At 37.4% G+C, this 22,651-nt stretch overlaps 1 protein-coding gene across 8 annotated transcripts in view; it reads right to left on the bottom strand.

Moving 5' to 3' along the window:
• The window catches only part of prdm16 (PR domain containing 16), a 302,841-nt gene extending 300,570 nt beyond the window's left edge, over positions 1 to 2,271 (bottom strand). For all 8 annotated transcript variants that reach the window (XM_089119357.1, XM_089119354.1, XM_089119351.1 and 5 more), the window contains exon 1: positions 2,133 to 2,271. In XM_089119357.1, the coding sequence (XP_088975483.1) occupies positions 2,133 to 2,169 (37 nt within the window). In that variant the 5' untranslated portion in view covers positions 2,170 to 2,271. The remainder of the gene's footprint in view (positions 1 to 2,132) is intronic.
• Positions 2,272 to 22,651: the final 20,380 nt, after the last annotated feature.

The following is a 22,651-nucleotide window of genomic DNA, read 5'->3' on the forward strand; positions in this document are numbered from 1 at the left end:
ATTATGGCTATGACATATTTGATTGCTGTGAGGTATGAGAAATAATTAAAAGCAATGACCGTCGCTGTCTTTTAAAAACATGTAGCCTTTAAGAAGCTTCTCGGCAATTTCTATTTCTTTTGATACTGACGAGACGGCAAACTCTCGAGTTAGGCCTACAATAAAAATAATAATTTTGCAATGTATTAATATTACATTATTTGCGTTTTATATTTTTATGTAAAAAGAATATATGGGGAAAACCATGTAGGCTACATTTAAATAATAATGCATTAATAATAATATTAATACACACATTGTTATATCATCTGTCCTTGTCATGTCACTGTTCACATTACAATTTAAAAATGTAGGCATATTATATCTTCATGCATTCGCGAGCAACTGAGCTTATTGTGAACGCGGGATCCCGTAGACTCTAATAAACATCATAACTCAATGATATCGCACACAGATTGAATGCAGTCATAAAGTAAATCTGTCGAATATAAATCTGGAAGAGCAAAACAATGGCGAGCTATTCAAAGAAACGAAATGAATTATAAGTTATAAATAAAATAATGAAAGCATGAACAGCCTGCCCCATGTCAATAGTCTTTAATAAGCGCTTGTTTTGTAAATTGAGAGACCAGGCCCTCAAACACAAAACGAAACTATATTTTCTCTGAGAAATGCACAATAAATACATTGAAATTTATAGAAAAGAAGGTTTGATAGGCTATATTTAACACTCGGGAGAGTTGTCGTGTCACTATCACTACCTCCAAACAACAAAACCGAATTAATTTTGAATGACCAACAACAAAACACGAAAAACGACAGTCTGACCTGTTAATAGCGATTCTCGTGAGTCATCGCAAAACAAGTCTCGTGCGCTACAGAAGTGTGGAAGTGTGCATGACAAAATACCAAGGCCCACATTTCTGTCCCAAAACAAACTGAATAGTAGCCTACCTATGCTGTTCTTCCAGCAAAATGAATCAACAGGTCACCAGGCCCACGCGGGCTTTACTGCATATGTTTATGTTCAGATACTAAAATGTCTTCATATTGTAATAAACGTCGTTGAAACATATAAGGGGGACATTTTTAAAACTGCGCAGTGTAGCTTACTATAGGTCCAGGCTATCTTCAGTTAAAAATAAATCGATTTTTATTTATTATTTTCCTCTGGAAACGTATGACAAAACATAACCTCGTAACATTATACTTCATTAATAAACTTAAATCGTGTTGCAATTTAATGTTGTAATGAAGCCTTTTCTAATAAACTGCTCTGAATGTCGCATGCAAAAAGTTTGACGGGCACTCGATGTAAGAAAGCAGTTTGACTGTGAAATCCTACCTATTGCAAACAAGTCGTAATACAAAAGAAAGCCAAACAAACAATAAGCAAAGACATCGTGCCGAGTCCAGAGGAGATTTACACACTTTTCCTCGAGTCCAGAAAACAGCTGACTCTATTTTCTTCAAATACGCCACAGACTATATGCATTATTGATTTGCCATTGCCGAGCCGCAACAGACCCCCAGAGGACAAGGATTCCTAAATGCAACCTCCTAATTTTAGATTATCGGAAGAATTGTCCCGTTTTTGTTTCATATTCCTTCTTCCATGGCATCCAGTGAGCAGGCAGAAAGCTCTGGAGATCTCCACACACTCGGTCTGTGCGTCCTGGGGTCCATGAGCAGTGCTACAGCGCCCACTATTTCAACAAGCAGGAATATGATTTCACAAGACCTGGAACCACTCAATAAAAAAAAAAAAGTTACTATCCCTTTCGACAACTCTCCGCTAACTTTCGTGTAACAATTCTCTACGGTTTCTCGACCTCGCTAAAACACGAGAGGGGAAACAGCACGGCGTGGAAACGCTCTCCTGATCATTTCAGCCAAAGCACCATCACAAACGAAACTTCTGAACAAGCACGCTACGGCAGCATCTGGTTACGCGCGGATCACGGAGAGTTTGAGCGATTTCAATGCAATTGAGACCTGAAAAACAAACGCACCGGACAAAGACACGCTCTCAGCGGGAACTGATCAATGAAAATGACACTTTGGTGATGTGCGCAAGGGTTCAAAGTACCGCGCGGCCGCTCAGGAGCGAAAGAAGCGCAAGAAGGACCTACTTTTGGCCAGTTTTCTCGCCCTCGCCTTGGATCTCATCTTGTCGGCTTGTAGATTCCTCGCGTCCTCCTTGAGCTCAGAAGCAGCAGCAGCGCTATCTTCATCTCACGAGCATTGTCAGTTTGGACACCTTCGCACATGCGCACAGGCCATTCAATCTGACACCCTCGTCAGGGCCAAAAACTTTCCAATGTATTCATCATCATCACTTTTTGTCCTATCGTGTCTCCTTTAGATCACTTATCTCTTTCCCTCCTCCTCCACTCGCTCCGCAACATCTCGGATCGCCCCCCACCTCCCCTTCTTGAGCTCCTGAGGAGGAATAAGTGCTATTTTTCAGGGACCTGCGGAATTCGGTACGAGACTGGACACTGAATCCTGGATGGGGTCAAGGTCGCAGCCCTCATACGCAAGGTGATCACGAACATTTAATGCACCCGACGACGATTTTAAAAGCATGAAAATATCGTTGCAAAATATGTCATTATATGAAGCATATTCCTTCATAAAATAAATGATTTATGTATAGCTATTATTCGTGTTGTTCAGAACGTTAAATTATATGGACGTTCTCTGGGCATATTACTCATTTTGTAATAGTAATTTATTGTGAAAGTCACTGTACCTGACGTGGATGCAAGAACATTTGTAAGTGCCTCATATTTAAATAAAAAAAAAACTATTAACATTATTAATTTAGGTGCGTTCTATAAATATGTAAAAGGTGTGTTCAGTTTCAATGTTGAGAGCCACCCGAGTCTCCGCGCGCTAGACTCCAGACGGCCAGGAGCTCCCGCGTGCGTGCGTGCATGCGTGTGTATGTGTGTGAGAGAGAGAGGGAGAGAGCGAGAGTGTGTGTATGTGTGTAATGTAAAAAGAGTAGAAATGCTGTATGTATGATTGAAAGCGTGGGATCCACAGAGATGGTATATTCATATAAACTCTCTCGAAACAATGCATTGTTTGGGTTTTATGTCTAAATAGGTTTTGTAGACGTCAGTATTTCATGGCAGTTTATGTGCAGGTAAAGCAAGCAGGGAACGACAAAGCAACCGGTTCACTCACGTAAGTATGATTCTGTTGAATTATTTGTTTTACGTATACATCTGAACTGCATGTGCACAATCATTGCATTTTAATGTACATTGTAACACTGTAGGCGTTCTGTCAGAATCAAGCGGCAGGCGCAACATTTTCTACAATTGGCACCCTTAATATAGATCCTGCTAGACACATCCAAAGATAGGAGTCAGATGTGGAAAGGTACTGTCGGAAATTAGCCGGATTGAAAACTCAATAGCCTAAATATTTGCATTATTTTGCGTTTCGCATTATTAAAAACTATAATCCAGGCTGCCGGGTTTTCCCACAATAATGTAATTCTATTTATTATTTATGAATTATTTTGGATATCTTAGTACAATATTAAGATGAAGGATATTAACCTGACAGATATGTATTATTTCTCTTTGTAGTTAGAGGAGCATTCTCCAGTAAACAGGCGTTTTGTCGTGAGGTCCCGTGGGAGCTGGTGAGCGCATGCAGGTGTCTTTAAGACATTTAAAGCAGCCATTAACAGTCATGCATGTCCACTCACTTTGAGGGTCGCTGTCAGTCTTTTTCCCGTTGATATCATTCTCGAGCTATATTCGTTTATGCTTTTATGAATATGAGGATAAATTGGACAAACAGGGTTTAGAGGTCCAAGCTGCTTCCGTATTAAAAACAATAAATATGATTGTAAACATGGATACATAAGTCTATTGGCTTTTTCTCAAATCAACGTTTTAGGCCGAATGAGGCACGTAACGTTTAGGCTATGTGTGCGTAATTATCGGTGGATTGGCTTTTGATTTTGTGCAAACAAACTCCAGAGCCTATTTCATTTATTTACACTCTAAAAAATGCTGGGTTGTTTTAACCCAATTTTGGGTCAAATATGGACAAACCCGAAATGTTGGGTTAAAAATGTAATGTAAAAATTTAACCCAATGGCTGGGTTAGTCCATATTTGACCCAAAGTTGGGTTAAAACAACCCAGCATTTTTTTAGAGTGTATGAAATAATATAATTTGGCTCATCTGCTTTTTGCGTGTTTAACAAGGCAAAATGCTTTAAACGGTTTTACATTTATTAAACCTGCCGTTACCTGCTCTGAAGGTGATCTTGTTACTAAGCCTCCACTGACGAATGACATTTATTGGTTTATTGATTGACTTCTTTTATCGGTAAAACATTGGAACATGTCGAGACATATGATACGATACGAAACACATATTGTCATTAAATCGGATATGTGATATAGATACAAAAATTCAGAGTTTACTTCTTTAAACAATGCTTTTTGTTAATTACCCATAATTATTTGATCACGAGATGTACAGGTGTAGGCAATTAAAAAGTGGCATTATTGTGTTGAATTATTAATTATGATATAAAGACTAATTATTAATATGTGTATCATTTAGCTCATAAAATGTAACTGTTGTTTTATTTTAGAGCGAGCAAAGATGAATTGATACACCTATCTATATATAAAAATTGTGGACTTTTTTTTCTTTAGTATTTGTCAATTCCTTAACACAATAATTCAAATGAAAATCTCTCTCACACATTGGGCTGGACTTTTTTTCATATACGGAGCAACACCTTTGTGAAGGCATTTAACTGTAATTACACTTGTAAAGAAAAGTGTTGCTCCTCATCACTTGCTCATTGGGGAATAGTTTTCTGCGTCATTTAAACGTCTGCCTTTTTACAAGCTCCTGGAAACGTGATGGCTGTAACCACGCATTTGGACTATTTTCTTTCCAGATTGTTGCCATTTTCCTGTGGTTTAGCACAGGAAGGGAGGGATGCTGGCCCAGACCCCGGAAGAGAGGTGTTCTGCAAACCAGGCCTCAGGAACATCCACACTGAGAACTGATGCCAGTCACAGAGCTATATATATATATGTGTATTTTTATTAACTTAAGTCAAATAAAATGTATACAGGCACCATTGTCTCGCTGTCATTGTGTCTAATTAATTCTAATAAGACTTTAAAATGTAGTGTTTTAATACAATTTTTTGGGTTAAACTTACAAAAAGGAATTTTAACAAATTTTTATTTATGAGGTGACACTGCAAAAAAAAATATGATCAATAGGCCTAAGTTATGTAACATTGCTTTAATAATAAAAAAAAATAGTTTTTTATTTTAAATTCAAATAACTTCGATCCAAGTTGAGGCTACTTTTAAAAATTAAGTCAGCAAAAAAATTAAAAAAAACTACAGGGTACTTTTGGAAACAGAGTCAGACTGCAACAATTTATACCGTCATTAATCGGCACACATCGTTTAATTTCACAATACATTTATTTGAACAAAAATTATAACTACTATTAATAGCCAGATAATATCAAAAACAATAGTGTAAATAACAAGTATATAAAATTCAATACTACTGAATTTTATGCTAAACAATAATAATGATAAACAATGTTTAACCGTTATAAAAGAAACTGATTAGAATTAGATGGATGAGATAAGTCTCTGTTGTTATTTGCTATACGTTCGTCGAAAGCAAATGAAACCAAATCTTTATTCATGGTAGGAAAGGGCTCGGCTTATGTGTTACGCACTGATAGGATCTCACCACACTCAATATGTGAAATGATATCCAGCCAGCAGTGGCCACAGTCGGAACACACAGGGGGGAAACCCACTTGTTGCGACAACTACGCCTGCGCTCTGATCTTTACATGCTAATACAGTGGATGTAATGGCAAAGTAAACACAACTTCATGATGACGAGGCTTCAGGCAAGTTCCCTCACTCTCGTTGTAAACGCACTGTGTGTGTGTGTGTGTGTGTGTGTAAAGAGGGAAAATAGAAAATTGGCAAAGGTACTCAATGGCTGTAGTAACAAAACATGATCAAAGAAGGCAATAGTGGTGGGCTGCCGTAAACACTTTGAGAATGGAGAGGTGAGGCAACGTAAACAGTAAAAACAAGCATGCGCATGTCGAACACTACAAAAGGTTTTTTACAGATTACAAGTGACTTAAATATATAGGCTATTATATATATATATATATATATATATATATATATATTCCATTCTATATTCCATATATGGAATATATATATATATATATATATATATATATATATATATATTCCATTCTATATTCCATATATGGAATATATATATATATATATATATATATATATATATATATATATATATATATATATATATATATATATATATATATATATTCCATCGCGCGTTTTGGAGTGGTGGCACGCATGTGCCCTTACACGTACGCTTCACAGCTAATGAAACCGCGAAAGCAACTACCTACAGTTAAGTTCCCTGGGTAATTATTAGCCATTAATTGGGTTCAAGACCTTGGGAGTGTATGGGAAATAGGAAATCTGACCACTAATCCTAGACAGACCTTTTTTTTCCTCCGTTGTCCCTCGTTCAAAGCGAAGGTCTACACGGGCTTAAAGCACACACAACATACAAACGGGATCTAAACATGCAATATAACCTGATCCATACATAACCTTTAAACACATGATCTCAATATCCCAACACATTATGTGCATATACAACATAACCTATAAACGCATTACAGTACAGCATTACCAAAGACATTTAACCTACAAACATAAAGTAATCCACATTTGACCTACATTCACTTTTTCCCCCCCATATGAAATAATGGGCTATATATACAAATAGATAAATTAATGCAATAATTGAATGTGAGTTTAAAAAGATGCTGTTTTTTAAACTGATATGTTTGTAAAATTGATAAGCGCTTGTAGAAATGTCATTCCGCACAACAATTATCAAAATCTGCATTTTCAGTCTGTCACTGTAGTGTGATTTATAGAGTCTAAGTAAATAACAGGCTACAATGATTTTGTTTGCATAATAACAGTGTTTTAATTTAACAACAGCTGTAAAATGGAGCATGTGATCCATAAGCCACAAGTCTTGAATAAGCGGCATATTACGGCATGTTACATTAATTATTCTGCAATGATTCGTCCGCTTTCATCGCGCATCTTCATAACCGTTTGTGATTAATTGCGTTGGAGGAAATTACGTTAAGTGCTTTTCCTGTCAAAATCCCGTCTCGGAAAGGTAAATTTCGATGTTGTCGTTGTTATTGTTGTCATCCTTGCAGATGAAAAGAGACGGAGTCTGGAGACTTCATGGAAACGCACATGTGAGGATCGCCCGAGGCAAGCAAAAGAAAATTACCCCATGCACAAACGACCCCTAATATGATGTGATCAATCACTCTGTCTGCGGGAACACCACAGTCTCTTTACATCCCAAATATGTGCTCATATATCGGTAAACAGGAAGACGATCAAATGATCTGATTTGATGTGCTTGGGTCAGTGCAGGTGTGCAAACATTGTACAGACACAAATGGGATTTATATGTGATTTTTACAACAACAACAATAAACAAATAAAAAATATTGATTTCTATTTTATTTATATTAGGCAATAAATTATATATATATAGCCTATAAATTATTATTAATAATAAATACATTTAATATAAATATTTGAATACAAATAGGCTACAATATCAATACACCCTTCAATAATAATATAACCTGTCTGTTCTTTTTTTATTCACTCTTGTTTTACCTCAGCCTGAAATAAAGAGTATTCAACATTCAAATAATTGATTCGTTGTACTTTCTAATAATTCTGCTACATTTTTTATGATGTTACAATCGAATTCAACATGTTTAAGATGAAAACAAATGCAGTTCTAACATGTCAGTAAACTGAGATGTATGCGAATCAGAAACAAACTCTTCAATTTCTTATAATATTATGATATTTGTTTCGGCATCATTATTTTTGGTTAAACTTTGTTTTTAGGTGACGTAAAATAATAACGGGGTAGCCTAATTTTAATTAACTAGATCCATACATTTACGGTCAGTTACTTGTAATAATGGATCATTTACCGTTATTAAAATAATTTCATAGTTACGTGTAACTGCGTTACCGTAAAATAAAGTGTTACCTTATTTTTTGTATCATTATATCAACAATAATCAATTAAAGACACACTTAAAATATTGTTGTATGCAATCTATCTTTATTTTAAAAATAAAGATGTCCACGAGAGCCACCGCGACTGTGTCATGCGACAATTTTCAATATTTCCCCAGGGCCTTTACTGTGGTATTCTGATGACCAGGGCTAAAGGAAAAGGTTAATTAATCATTTATTACATTTAAGAGATGTGTGTTCAATAACATTCTGTTTTTGCTCAATAGTACACACGGGGTAAATGGCTGAAGGGCATCAGCAGAAGTCTCGGGAATAAACTGCGTCTGCCAATGGCGCGTGACGGGACACATGACGTTTGAAAATCCAAGCGAACTCACACAACTCGCAAAGCTTGATCGATCAAACACGTTTTGGAATGAATCGACGATTTCAACTCAGATGTGCCACTCTAGCAGAAGATAAGAGACACATCTACACAATTTGAGCATTTCTATATAAAGGGTAAAGTTTTACAGTGCCCTTGTTACATATGTTACGTGTACGTAATAACAGTAAATTATGCATAATTACATGCAATAACCCTCAACCATATCTATACGCCGATAGTAAGTAAAGGCCTATTGCTTCTCAGTACCTAAATATAAAATTACACTGCAACAATGACACCTTAAAATAAAGTGTAACCCTTCACTATAAGGTTTCATTGTTACAGCATAATTATATATTTAGGTAGGCCTACTCTCAGTAATATTAATTAGCCTAACAACATACTTAGTGTTAGTGTGGGTTTGGTTGAGTGTTAGTTGCATGTAATTATGCATCATTTAGCTACTGTTACAAGTACATGTAACACATGTAACAAGGACACTGTAAAATAAAGCGTTACCAAGTTTACTTTTCACGAGGTAATATTGCTGCCTTTGTGAACAGCGGGTTTAACTCGGTAATTAATGTTCTTGAAACCCTTCCAAACCCGTTAATTTTTATTTATAGTTTAGCCTACACTTATTATAGGCTATCTATAACATACGGCTTGGCAGAGGGGGTTGGTTAAATGTCTGACGTATGAATGGCAACATTAATTAATTTAAACACTAGCCAAAAATCAAAGTCCCCCTAATGAATTCATTGCTCAGGCTGAGTGTTGACTTTGACTTGCAGATGGGATTGCCTGAGTGGCTCATAAATGGAAGAGAGCAGGTTTCAGTGAAAGACCTCTCAGTGTTCCCCTCCTCTTTCTCATCAGCCCTTCCTGGAGTGACTGTGCATAGTTTCCTTTTGATTAGGACCATCTCCTCACCAGACGTCCCAGCAAAATCAACACATTTGTGCTTTTGCATATATGGAGGCCCCCGGAGTCATGACAGGAGCTAAAACATCATTAGGAAGGTGTAGTGTAAATAAATAAATAAATAAAAATGGTGAAATTGTGTACTGTTGAAGAAGGCCTTGTGGTTATTTAGGTAGGCAAAACTAACATTTCCTCCATTTCTCATATTTTATTTAGGGAATAAAGGAAATAAAAAAAAAGCAGTTTGCAGTCGTTAAAGGGCTTTCACAACAGAGAAACCCATGCACACATGAGCTTGTGAGGGAACGTCATGACAGTTGACAAATATGTAACGAACACAAAGAATACCAAACCAATGCAAATACCAGCGAGACGTGCCCTCAAACACACTCACACAAAGACACCAACACACACACATACACTTGCAGTGGTAAATCACTCTTATTGTCCCTCGTTTAAGTTGGAGACTGCCTCTCGTTGCTTATGCGCTGCTGGGATTAAGACTTGAGCTGGGCTGCTTATTTACCTGTTTATGAGTTTTATTAGGCAGTCGATCTGAGGCAGTGTGCGTGTGACAGCAAGATTAATCAGCTGCTGCTCCGGCCAAACTACACACATGCAAACACCTCACTCTCTGGCGCTCATTTCCTCTAAAGAGCAGAGATAGATAGAGTTCTACTGCTTTGAGGAGAATGCAACCTCTTCCTGAAGAAAAGCCAGAGATAACCAGTTTACTCAAAACGACCACTAGCTTGTTTTAGTTTAAAATCATACCAAGAATGTAAATTCCTTATCCAGTTAAAATGCCCTAATGCATTCAAATGTATGCACCTATTAAAGGGATACTTCACCCAAAAAAAAAAAAAAAAAGATCTATCATTTATTACTCACCCTCATGTCGTTCCAAATCTAAATTCTGTCCCACCATTGACAGTTACGCATGATTTTACGCTGCACTAATGTCAAAAAGATAGTTTAGTCAAAATATTCTGAAGAAACACAATCGCATGATGAACAGACTGAATTTAGGCTTTTATTCACATATAAAAACATTCATCAAGCTTCTGTTTATGTTTGCTGATCAATGTGTATATCTGAATAAAGAAGCCTGAATTAAATCTGCTCATAATTTAAAGCGATCGTGTCTCTTCAGAAAACTTTTGCGATCTCTTCAGTGTTGTAGTCGAGACCACCTCACTCGAGTCCGAGTCGACACCGAGACCAGAGAGAGTCGAGTCCGAGTCAAGACCGAGTCCATAGAGAGTCGAGTCCGAGTCGAGTCCGAGACCAGAGACGGTCGAGTCCGAGTCGAGACCGAGACCAGTGAGGGTTGATTACCTAATTTACTTTTATTTACTTAGAGAAATCCTTTTTTTTTTTTTTTTACTGAATTTACTTAGAGTTTAAAAAATATGATCAGTTTAGGGTAAAAAGGCCACATAGTAGGTGGTGTTAAAAGTAATTTTATTACAATTTGTCATGCGCAGTTGCGCACTAGAAAATCACCAATCACTGGGCGTGTCAATCAATTTAAAGAAATATTTTATTAACATACATTAATAATCATGAAAAATATTTTTAATTGAACTCGAGTGGACTCGGGAATAATTCTGAGTCCTAAAAAAAAAATGTTCGAGTACGAGTCAATTCCGAGTCCAAATGGACACGAGTCCATGACAAGACCAAGACCATTAAAATATGGTCTCGAGACCGAGTCCGAGACGAGTCCGAGTCTCGAGTAATACAACACTGGATCTCTTTATGAACTTATTGAAGCGTCACAGTGGTAGTTGCCTATATGTCAATGGAGAGACAGAAATCACTCAGATTTCATTAAAACAAATCTTCATTTGTGTTCCGAAGATGAACGTCTCCAGGTTTGGAACCACATGAGTTTGAGTAATTCATGACAGAATTTTTTTTTTTTTTTGGGTGAACTATCCCTTTAAGAAGTTTAGAAAATAAATTTGTAATGCACAATTTCAGTCTTTGGAATAGTTGGAATAGAAACTGTAAAGAAATGAAATGCACTAAAGAGTTCAGCAATCATAATTAATTTCCCAATACATAACGAACTGGAACACTGAGTGGGAGTTTTGATTCCAATCTGTGTGATGAAGCTTGAATATCTCAAATTACAAATTCATCTTCAGAATACAACATTAACATAGTCCGTTTCCAGGAACATTTTTGCCTGATATCAGCTTTTGGATTGTATTGCTTTGATTTGCTACGATCTGAAGCAATTCTTTGAAGTTGTGTTTGGACACTGTGCACCATACATACTGTAAACATGTCTGAATATCACTGCATTAGATAACAAAATATCAAACCGAGTCCTATTTATTTTAGCGAGAGCAAACAAAACATCACAAAAAGACAGCTGTTTGGTTTCGAATTGATAAAGCAATAGATACACTGATCAAAAAGAAGACAAAAAGTATTTGGACTCTTTCTGTTTGTCAAACATGATCATGGTTCATGTGATGAACAACACTTGTGGTTACCCGCCCAGGACACTGAAAGTCACTGACACAATTGATTAAAAGCCACAGCAAAAATGCCTCAGAAAAGCTAGAGGCATTTGTTTGAGATTGTGTTTAATGCAGTGCATGTATGCACTTTTAAATTGTGACTTTTGGGTGTTTTAAATTAAATAGGTGCTTTACTGTGTGGTTCCTCGTGTGGGACTGCTATTAGTGTCTAAAGACTGCCCTCCTGTGTTCCTCATACAAAGTGATTCAGTTTGTCCCACCACCAACTCTAATTCAGCATTCCTTCTCCTCTCCCGTCATTCCCATGTGGGCTACACCCCCCAGCATCCCAGGCCACTGTATGCCGTGTATTACATTATTTCAAATTCCATCCTACCTCAATAATCCAGAATCAGCACTGCCACTATTGATGCAAGGCTACTCACACACACGCACACAAAAAAAACCCTCAAGATGCAACTTATGAACAATCTGTTTTATAAAGTTAAAGGAGTAGTTCACTTTTAAAACAACTTTTGCTGATAATTTACTCACCCCCATGTCATCCAAGATATCCATGTCATTCTTTCTTCAGTCGAAAAGAAATTAAGGTTTTTGATGAAAACATTCCAGGATTTTTCTCCATATAATGGACTTCAATGGGAACCAAACGGTTCAAGGTCCAAAAGACAGTTTCAGTGCAAACTGCAAACTGTTCAAAGGGCTTTAAACGATTCCAGACGATGACTAAGGGTCTTATCAAGCGAAACGATCGCTCATTTAAAAACTAAATAACAAAGTTTAAGTTTTATAAGCTCAAATGGTCGCCTTGTGATGCGCGTTCGTGACTCTGCTGTTCAAACTCGTTTATCAAAACGAACGAATCTTTTTTCATGTCACTTGGTTTATTCAACGAACGAAATGAACGAGTTGACTTGGGAAAAGATTTGTTTATTTTGATGAACGAGTTCGAACAGGAGAGTCACGAACGCGCATCACAGAACAGAGCAAGGCGACCATTTGAGCTTATAAAACTTAAACTTTGATTTTTGTTTTTTTGATGAGCGATCGTTTTGCTTGATAAGACCCTTATTCATTGTCTGGAATCGTTTAAAGCCCTTTGAACAGTTTGCAGTTTGCACTGAAACTATCTTTTGGACCTTGAACCGTTTGGTTCCCATTGAAGTCCATCAGATGGAGTAAAAAATGCTGGAATGTTTTCATCAAAACCTTAATTTCTTTTCGACTGAAGAAAGAATGACATGGATATCTTGGATGACATGGGGGTGAGTAAATTATCCGCAAAAGTTGTTTTTTTAAAGTGTACTCCTTTAAGTTTTACCTGACCATTTCTTTTCATACTTCTCAAAAGACGTGTAAGATTCAAGTTCAGTTCATATCCGCCTCCCTCAGATAAAATAAAAATGGAAAGCAATTCATTTCAGTAATTTTTATGAACAGAATAAATGAGTCTCATAACTTATAAGGTTACAAGATTAAAAATTAACAAAAAAATGACAAGCACCAGGACAGAATCTTATTTTGGAATAAGATAATGCATGGTGTGAAATTTAAAAAAAAATATAGGTCTCGGTTTCACACATAGAGCTTAGATTAAGCTAGAATTAGGCCTTAGTTCAAATAGGGCATTTGAAGGAATAGGTTACTTATAAATGAAAATTCTGTTATGTACTCACCATCAAGTTGTTTCAAACTTGTATGAATTTCTTTCTCCTGCTGAACACAAAGGAAGACATTTTGAATAATGTCAGTAACCAAACAGTTGATAGACCCCATTGGCATCCATAGTAGGAAAAAAAATACTATGGAAGTCAATGGGGTCCAACTGTTTGGTTACTGACATTATTCAAAATTTCTTACTTTATTTTATAAATGTGCCTTAGAGGGGGAAAAAAAAAACATTATGGTGTGCATCTCGAGTCAAAACTGACATATTTTAATATTTGTCAGTGACAGTGCAAGTTGTGTTCAGTTAAAACAGCTCATGCATTTTAGTCTACGTCTAAGCTTAAGCCTTATCTGTGAAACAAGACAAGATAAAATAAAGGCTTATATCACAGGGAGCATATACATAAAAACAGAATATATTGCATTGCATGTACACTCTTAAAAAAATAAAGGTTTGTTATGTGCACCAATGCTAAGAATCTTAATTATCCATGGAACCTTTCCATTGTACAAAAACAGTTCTTTATAGTGGAAAACCTTCTTTAGATTCTTTAAAATGTTCTTCACACTAAGAACAAAAAAACTTCTTTTAAAATCTATTCACTAAAAGGTTCTTTGAGGAACCAGAAATTGTTCTTCTATGGAACTACTGCGAAAACACCCTTTCCGAATCTTTATTTAATAAGAGTTTCGTTTAGTCCATCATGCTCAAGTAACAATATACAAATAGAGCAAAAGGAAGGCACGCAAAATATGAATGAATTTGCGTGCATGTCTTGCATTCTGTCACCGGATGAGTTTAAGCAGGCGTTCACCCGTGGCTCAGAGGGGAGCTCGGCTAGCCGTAGAGGAATGTTGTATCTACACGGCCCTGGATGGCTTAAAACTCCACAACTCATGTCGTACCTACCACATAGCCAGTGAACTCTCCAGCGCTTTACTCATAATAACTACGGCTTTAAGAACACGCTTTCTTGGCTAATATGATTATTCTTTGTGACAAATGCAGCCTGAAAATATGACAAGTGTTGGCGGTGAGGTTACGTTTTCCTTAAAGGTACACTCGCCTTTGCACAAAAGTCGTTGATGTTACGCTCAAAGCGTTAAACGCAGATGGTCGGCAGTCAGAGTGTGAGAGAGATGGAGGGACAGAGAGAGCAAAAAGGAAAAGTGAAAGAGTGTGAGGGGGGAAAATGAAGTGTGAACAAAGAATAAATCTTTCTGCAAATAGCCTACTTTTTTTTTTCTCCACCTTTCCAGGATCGACTTACGGTTTGCTTTAATTAAAATGTATTTCTCTCCAAGATGGAGGCATGTGGATTTGCCCGACCCAGGCCATGATGCCAACCTTTCAGACCTTTATTTAGACTCCACTCTGCGAACGACACCACAACCATTAATCAACATTCCTGTCAGCTTTTCTATTCGATTTATTCACGTCTTCTTTCCGAGCGGATTAGTCCAAAAGGGTGGCTGGGACAGGGATCTCTTCAAAATTGAATCAACAACACCTTTCAAAACTAAACCTTACAAATCTACTTACAATTCCGCAACGCAAAACTCCAAAAAACGTGCCTGTACATACAATTCACTGCAGTTTCCAGCTGAAATGAACAACAACTTTCATTCCTTTTCACACAAATTACGATTACAGGGACATATTAGGCATAACAACTTTTCTCACAATACTACCTCAAACACTATTACCATAGTACATGATTTGGAAACTAATGCATTTTAACGTTAGGCTACATATCCTGTAACGTGTATGGATTTCTAAGTAAAGCATGTTCAGTAAAACATGGTTCGAAACATGCTTGAGCAAATACGCTTTGCTCTGACGTTTGCTTTTGTTAAAGGACCCACACTTACACGGTAACATAATGAGGGCCCCTACATGCAAACCGAAGCGTTGAGAACTTTGTAAGTATACAGACAGTTTAATAAGACAGTCCACTTCGCGTATACAGGCAGAGGCCATCTTTGGAAAACAGTCTCGACAAGTCGAACCACGACAACCCGGTCTCATCCCAAGACGTCATATAACTGACGTTTTGAGACGTCTTTTGACCATACGTCAATATTCGCCTTTTTAAGGCCCCCTTAAACGTCGGTAGATGAGATTATGGGATCCTAACTCTACCCCAGACCTAAACCTAACCCGTCACCTAACTGACGTTAAAGGGATACTCCACCGGGTTTTCATATTAAACTATGTTATTCCCTTAATTAAGACGAGCTGATGCACCTCTCTCGTCTCAGTGCGTGCACTCTATCGCTCTGTATTGCCGCAAAACTATGTTAGCACTTAGCTTAGCCCAGTGCATTAAATATGGGCCAGAAAGAGAAGTGACAAAACACTTCCTCGTTTTCCCTATTTAAACACAGTTACTCGATTAGTGTAACTTGACCTAGGCTGGTGACACAAGATAAAACGTTGTGTTTTTCTAAGCGTTTAAAATTGATGACTATATTGTATGGCGGAATACCATAAAAAAGTGCTTTAGAGCACTTCAACTTGGCGCAATAATACCTTCACTCGTGAAAAGTCCTCTTACCGGCTCCCGCTTTGTCGCATGTCACGTTGGCTGCATTGACGGAAATAAGAGGGAGGGGGAGAGCGAGGGAAGCGGGAGCCGGTAAGAGGACTTTTCACGAGTGAAGGTATTATTGTGCCAAGTTGAAGTGCTCTAAAGCACTTTTTTATGGTATTCCGCCATACAATATAGTCATCAATTTTAAAAGCTTAGAAAAACACAACGTTTTAATTTGTGTCACCAGCCTAGGTCGAGTTACACTAATCGAGTAACTGTGTTTAAATAGGGAAAACGAGGAAGTGTTTTGTCACTTCTCTTTCTGGCCCATATTTAATGCACTGGGCTAAGCTAAGTGCTAACATGGTTTTGCGGCAATACAGAGCGATAGAGTGCACGCACTGAGACGAGAGAGGTATGCATCAACTCGTCTTAATTAAGGGAATAACATAGTTTAATATGAAAACCCGGTGGAGTATTCCTTTAAAGGTAAAGCGTCAGTTGTATGACAGCCCGGGATTGCCATCTACCGACGTTTAAGGGGGCCCTAAAAAGGCGGATATTGGCGTATGGTCAAAAGACGTCCCAAAACGTCAGTTATATGACTTTTTGGGATGAGACTGTGTTGACCACGAATGCAGGGACCCTCCTTATGTTACAGTGTTAGTGTGGGACTATTTTGAGCCTTGAGTGGTATTAACTAGATATTTTTATTTTTACTTATTCTATGCCTTATATACTAGCGTTATATGCTAAACAGTTTATAAAGATTAAACTTTTTACATTAGATTATCATGAAAACACATCTCAGAGAACGGTTGACTAGGTACCATTGTGTTATTAGACCAACGATTCGAGTTGTCCTTTAACCCTACTGGTTAAGTTTAGGATATGGTTTAACGTAGGAGGTGCGTCGTTGCCGCATTTAATTTCTGAACCGCAGAAATCAGTTTATCATCAGTTTGAGAGAATTTGATGTGCTTTTAGTGCCACTTACAAGACATATCACTTTGAAACTGCCACGAAACGTACAAGAAGCAAGGTAACCTTTCTTTGCAAAAGTGTCAACAAATGCATAGCTTTCATGAGCAACTAATTAACTTTGGAAAAGCATTTTTTTTTTCACATTTGAAACAGGATTTTAGGTGTCTGGTGACAAGGTAACTACTTAACCCATTAATAGAAGGAAAGACTCAACAACTGGACCACACATGGAGAGGGCTAAACTCTAATGTGTGCAATGTCAAGGATTTGCTCACTGAAGCTTTCAAATCTGAGGCCGGCCCAGGCTGTCGGGAGCGCGGGATTGTGGGTAATAGGGGCAGCTCTGTGCCCGGTCAGCCCTGCTGGACACACGTTTGAGTGAGCAGACACAGGGCAGCGTCTGTGCGTCCAGACCAAGGGCTATGCTTTTTTTTTCCTCCCGAGAGCTCTAAACTCTTGTTGACAGATGAATCTTCCACTCCCTTCTCAGAGTCTCCTTCTCTTTCTCTCTCCGTTTCAAAAGCTCAACTGACCTGATGGAGAAGATCCTATTTGGCTCCGTTCACTTTTTGGCATCAGTTAATGTGCTTCCGACAACCAAACTTTTTTGTTGTTGTTGTTCTACACCAAAACCCGTGTTAGTGAGGAGCGGTTCACAATCTTCTACCTTACAACTTTTATTTTTACCGTATTACCTTCTTCATCTCTTCCCACCTCTGATCTCTTTCTTTCTCCCCCTTCATCCCACTCCTGAAAGAGCATCTCTGGCCACACAATAAGAGGCGAGGGGGGGGGGAGGAGGAATTTGCCGGCCTGGGACTGCACCTGGATGCCCAGAAAGGCCAGTCCTGCTGTGAGGAGCTATTGTTCGGCATGTCAGCGGCTCCCTGTTCTAATGTCCCTGTATATCATCATTGTGATTATGTCAGATGACTGGGGTGGCCCCTGCACCATGGAAAGCTTAAATGTGGACCCCGAGTCCCACTGGATGAAATCTTAGCACTTAACCCCAGCTATGAGCATTGTGTACCGCGGGAGGGGTTTTTCCTTTTTCTCCCTCTCCCACTCTCTTCCCATTTTTTCACTTTCTCCTATTCTTTTTAAAAGGGCCTTACTCGCTTGACCATTCATTCTGTCTTTTACAGCTTTTCTTTGTGATTTTTGCCTCAGTTCGGTGTGGGACAGGGATCTCAAAAGCACCTGTCTCCTCAAGTTCCAAATTATATAAAGGGAAGTACAAAGGTCATGGCACCAGGTCAAAATGCTATTTTCTTTCTAAATGATGACTTTCCACAATATGTTTATGAATAGAGACTAAATATATTTATAAGTGTGTGTTTAGTGGACAAATGATTCATTACATACAGTAATGAGTTAAAGAATAGTCATAGAGATAAATACAGCATTTAAAATAATAAATTCACTATTTGGACTTTTTTTTACATTGACACAGGCATCTGCCATTTTTTCTGCATGATTCACAAATGTATTTTTTCTACAGTGTATGATATGCTGAGTAATTCAAATGATTTACTAACAGCTTGCGTCAGCTCAAACCCTCGTTTGGCGTTAAAAAACTACTGTCAGGATTTACTAAAGACACTCAATGGAAAAACTAGTGCTGAAAAGATGTGGTTTTGCGGCTGACCTTATTGCGTATGCATTTGTAAGAGATTCCTTTTCAGAACTAACATTTATGGGAGGAGAGTATTTAAAAAATTATGCAAGGTGTTTAACGAAGGTTTGCGCTGGTCGAGTTACTGGTATTTCCGCCATTATTTACCGGCCAAAACAAAATGTCTTATACTAGCCGCTAATTTGCGCTGCTCTTGGTGGATTCGTTCGATTCACATCCGGCTGCGTCTGTGTTCTTTAATTTTCGGATAATCTGCAGAACTTTCCATCAGTGCGCTCTCCACTAATTTGTCCTATTTAGTAAATCTGGCCCTATCTATTTGAACATACTACTATGTTAGCGTAATATTTTGCATACTATAAACCTTATGTAGCCCCACCCCTTTTCAGCGCTGCATGCGCTCGTATTTTCACAGCGATCTTGCATGGGTATGAATGAACTGCTCATAAAAAATTTCCTGGTCGACATTTGTTAAGGCATCTGCTTTACAATGCTTATGATAAACATTACAATGCTCATGATAACTTTTGTTAACACTTCAATAAGTAAATCCACTTCACCAGCTAATTACTCCTCGACAGCGATCCCATAGAAATATACAGAGCGACCAAGTTCAAGACAATATTCTAAAGATGACGGCGCCCACGTTTCTCCGGTGCATAAGGTCTATGCAGTAAGGAAGTATTGGATTTCTGGCTTATTATTTTTTTACATAGGTTCTTAAAAGAAGATAAGAACCATTTTCTGTGCTGCTATTTAGTCACTATTTAAAGCCTTGTTTAGGGAATGTTTTTAATTTCTATACATAATGAAGCATCTCTTTTACCGAACTTTTTTTTAAAACACCCCTTGATTCCAAAAGCCCTGTGAAAAATAGCACTTACCCCAGAACTCTTGTCCCCCGTGTATCTGGGTTGATTTCCCAAGACTTAGCACAGGACAACCCAAATTCATCATTACACCGCCTCCAGTGCACTATACTGAAAGAAAACATGCATGCATTATTAAATAAAGAATATCTTAGTCATTCTTCCAAAGTTGCACTTCCTACAAGAATGATCACCTTGTCTGAAGTGTGATACATTTGGAACGGTTCAAAATGAGATTTTAAGGTTTATACTTTTAAAAAAAAAAGATGTTAATTGCATACGCTTTAAATGTTTGGTCCCACATGTTGGTGTTGATGTTGACGTATTTATATATAATTACATTTCAAATAATTACAAAATAATTCTAATTAACTACATGTACATAGTTCTTGTTAATACTATAATAAGTAATTTTAGTAATGTGTGCGACACGAACACTAAAATGAAGCATTACCAAAAGGGTAAGTTGGAGCAGATGGTAAAGGAAATCAGTCAACAAGTAACCAGCATATATTTTCACTAAATGCAACTATGACATATTGTGATACACAAATAACATCATGATTTTCTGTAAAGATACTTTGAAACGGTGTATTGTGAAAAGCGCTATACAAATCAATTTGAGTTGACATGACTTGGCAACTTCTCAATAGCATCCCAGACAAGCTCAAATATTGGACAGTTGTAATTAGTTTATAACATACTTTTGTTTGCATTATTTCATATTTTCATACAGTATTCTAAAACGTGTACAACTGTAAAAATAAAAATGGTAAAAGACTAAGTGTAAAGTGTAAATATAACTACACTCTAAAATATGCTGGGTTGTTTTAACTAAATTTTGGGTCAAATATGAAAAAACTCAAACATTGGGTTAAAAAAATGTAATTTAAAAATGTAACCCAATGGCTGGGTTTGTCAATATTTGACCCAAAATTGGGTTAAAACAACCCAGCATTTTTTTAGAGTGTAATGAGATGTACATAAAATGGGAACTGTGATGTAAAACAGTTACTGATTTAAGCTTGTGAAATTCGACATGAAAACAAAGACTCAATTTTTCAGCAGCGGCACAATAAAAACGTCTTGTCGTGTCAAAGGTGAGTGCGCAGGTCTGGGAGGTGAGCGGCTGCAGCGGGTCTGTGACGTGAGGCACGCAGATTTACAGAGTGTGAACAGTGTCTGGGTATTTCTGAGACTTAATGAAGACTCGGGGGAGGTGTAGCTCCTCTATGAAATGCATAATCCCCGTGTCCTTTAGGAGCCATTTCAAAATATGGCACTGTTTTTGTTTTCTCACCCTCTGTGAGTTAAATGATATCAAACACGCGTCATTAATTGAATTGATAATTGATAAATCCTATTCACTTTTATGTTCTCAGATAGGATTACAGTATATGCATCGAGTATAAGGTGATCAAATAAACTTTTCATTGAATAAAATTGGAGTACTGGTTGGAAACCCGCATGAGGAACAAGCGCGCTAAACACTAAATCACAGTTCTTAGACTCTTATTTTGAGTCCTTCCAGACCTTCTGTTCCAGCATAAGGATATTCTGATCTGATTTTCGAAATAAAATTGTATTTATTGCAGTGAAACAGTTAAGCCTTCATGCAGCAGTTTTTAAACACTAAATCCTGCTGTATGCAACAAGACAACACAATATAAATCAGCTACTAAAACAATTTACTTTGTGGCCAACTACAGTATTCATTACAGTGTAATTACATACATATAACTTTAATACATATGAACTGCAAGTAATTAATATGTAATCATTTTGTGAAGCCGCATATAATTAGGCCTATGCATTGGCGCTCTGGCTGCTATTGTAATCAATTATTATAATATGTAATATGTGCACCATATGTAACATATGACACTGAAAAGTAAACTGGTCTTTCCCCTCCCAACAATGATGGGCAACAATGAACTTACTTTGGTAAATCATTTTATGTCCAGACATTTCCCAGAAAGACTATGTCACTATTTTAAGTGTTTCCAGTAACAGAGATTTCCCTCGTCAGTCCTCGAATGTGCAATATAACCATATGTTGTCACATTGCAAACAATTTCCTTGGTCTACGCATAACCACTACACATTTTCTAGTCTATTCACAGACATGGCTTTTGAAAAACATATCCTGCCTACTCAGTTGAATTAAAACAGCAGTTTCTTACAGTATGTCTATTAAAATCAGAAAACATTCACATTACGCTTTAGTAGTAGTCCAATTTGAAGAAAAATTAAAACAAAATCAGCCAATCCATATTAAATGACACATTTGTATTTATTTATGAAGTCCATTGACTGAATGTATCACTTAATCACCATGGAAGTTGTAAAAATCTGCTTTATCTTTGAGCTTCACAACTGTTTGAAACATTTGATCCTTTCACAATGTGCAATGTTTCAAAATTACATTTGCCGTCATGTTTTGAGACCAACACCGCATTAAGTGTAAAAAGCTTTTAGGATTATCTTAATGGACACATGTTTGATCACTAATCTTTTTCAAAATAGGAAAACCGTGATTGCAAAATCAACAGTTTCATGATGACATATGGTACCTAAGGGGTGTTACAGACCTCATTAACACTCATGAAGTGACATTCACGCGATACATTAGCTCAATAATAAACAAAATCACTATCAGAGATGCAGGACGTACATTGTGAAGGATAGGGTTTTCTATAAGGGCTGCCGGATTTTCTGAAGTCAAACAATGTTAATGCACCCATTAGAATGAGATTTTCCACACTGGTTGGCACAGTTTTAAGGTTTGAAACAGGTTTTCCACAATGTTTGCACTGTTTCAGGATTTGTTCTTGTCTTGGGGACAAATGTATTTCTTCTGTGAAAACAAATGTGCTAAATATCTTCCTTTTTGGATCGGTGCGACAGTAGCTGTGCTGGGGGCTTTTCTATATTTGCGCAAACATAATGAAGCCCATACATGAGTTTCGAGCTTTGATCCTCGGAAACAAGGAACAAAGTT

The sequence above is a fragment of the Pimephales promelas genome, chromosome 14 (assembly GCF_988280905.1).
Source record: "Pimephales promelas chromosome 14, fPimPro1.hap1.1, whole genome shotgun sequence".
NCBI classification, from domain to species: domain Eukaryota; kingdom Metazoa; phylum Chordata; class Actinopteri; order Cypriniformes; family Leuciscidae; genus Pimephales; species Pimephales promelas.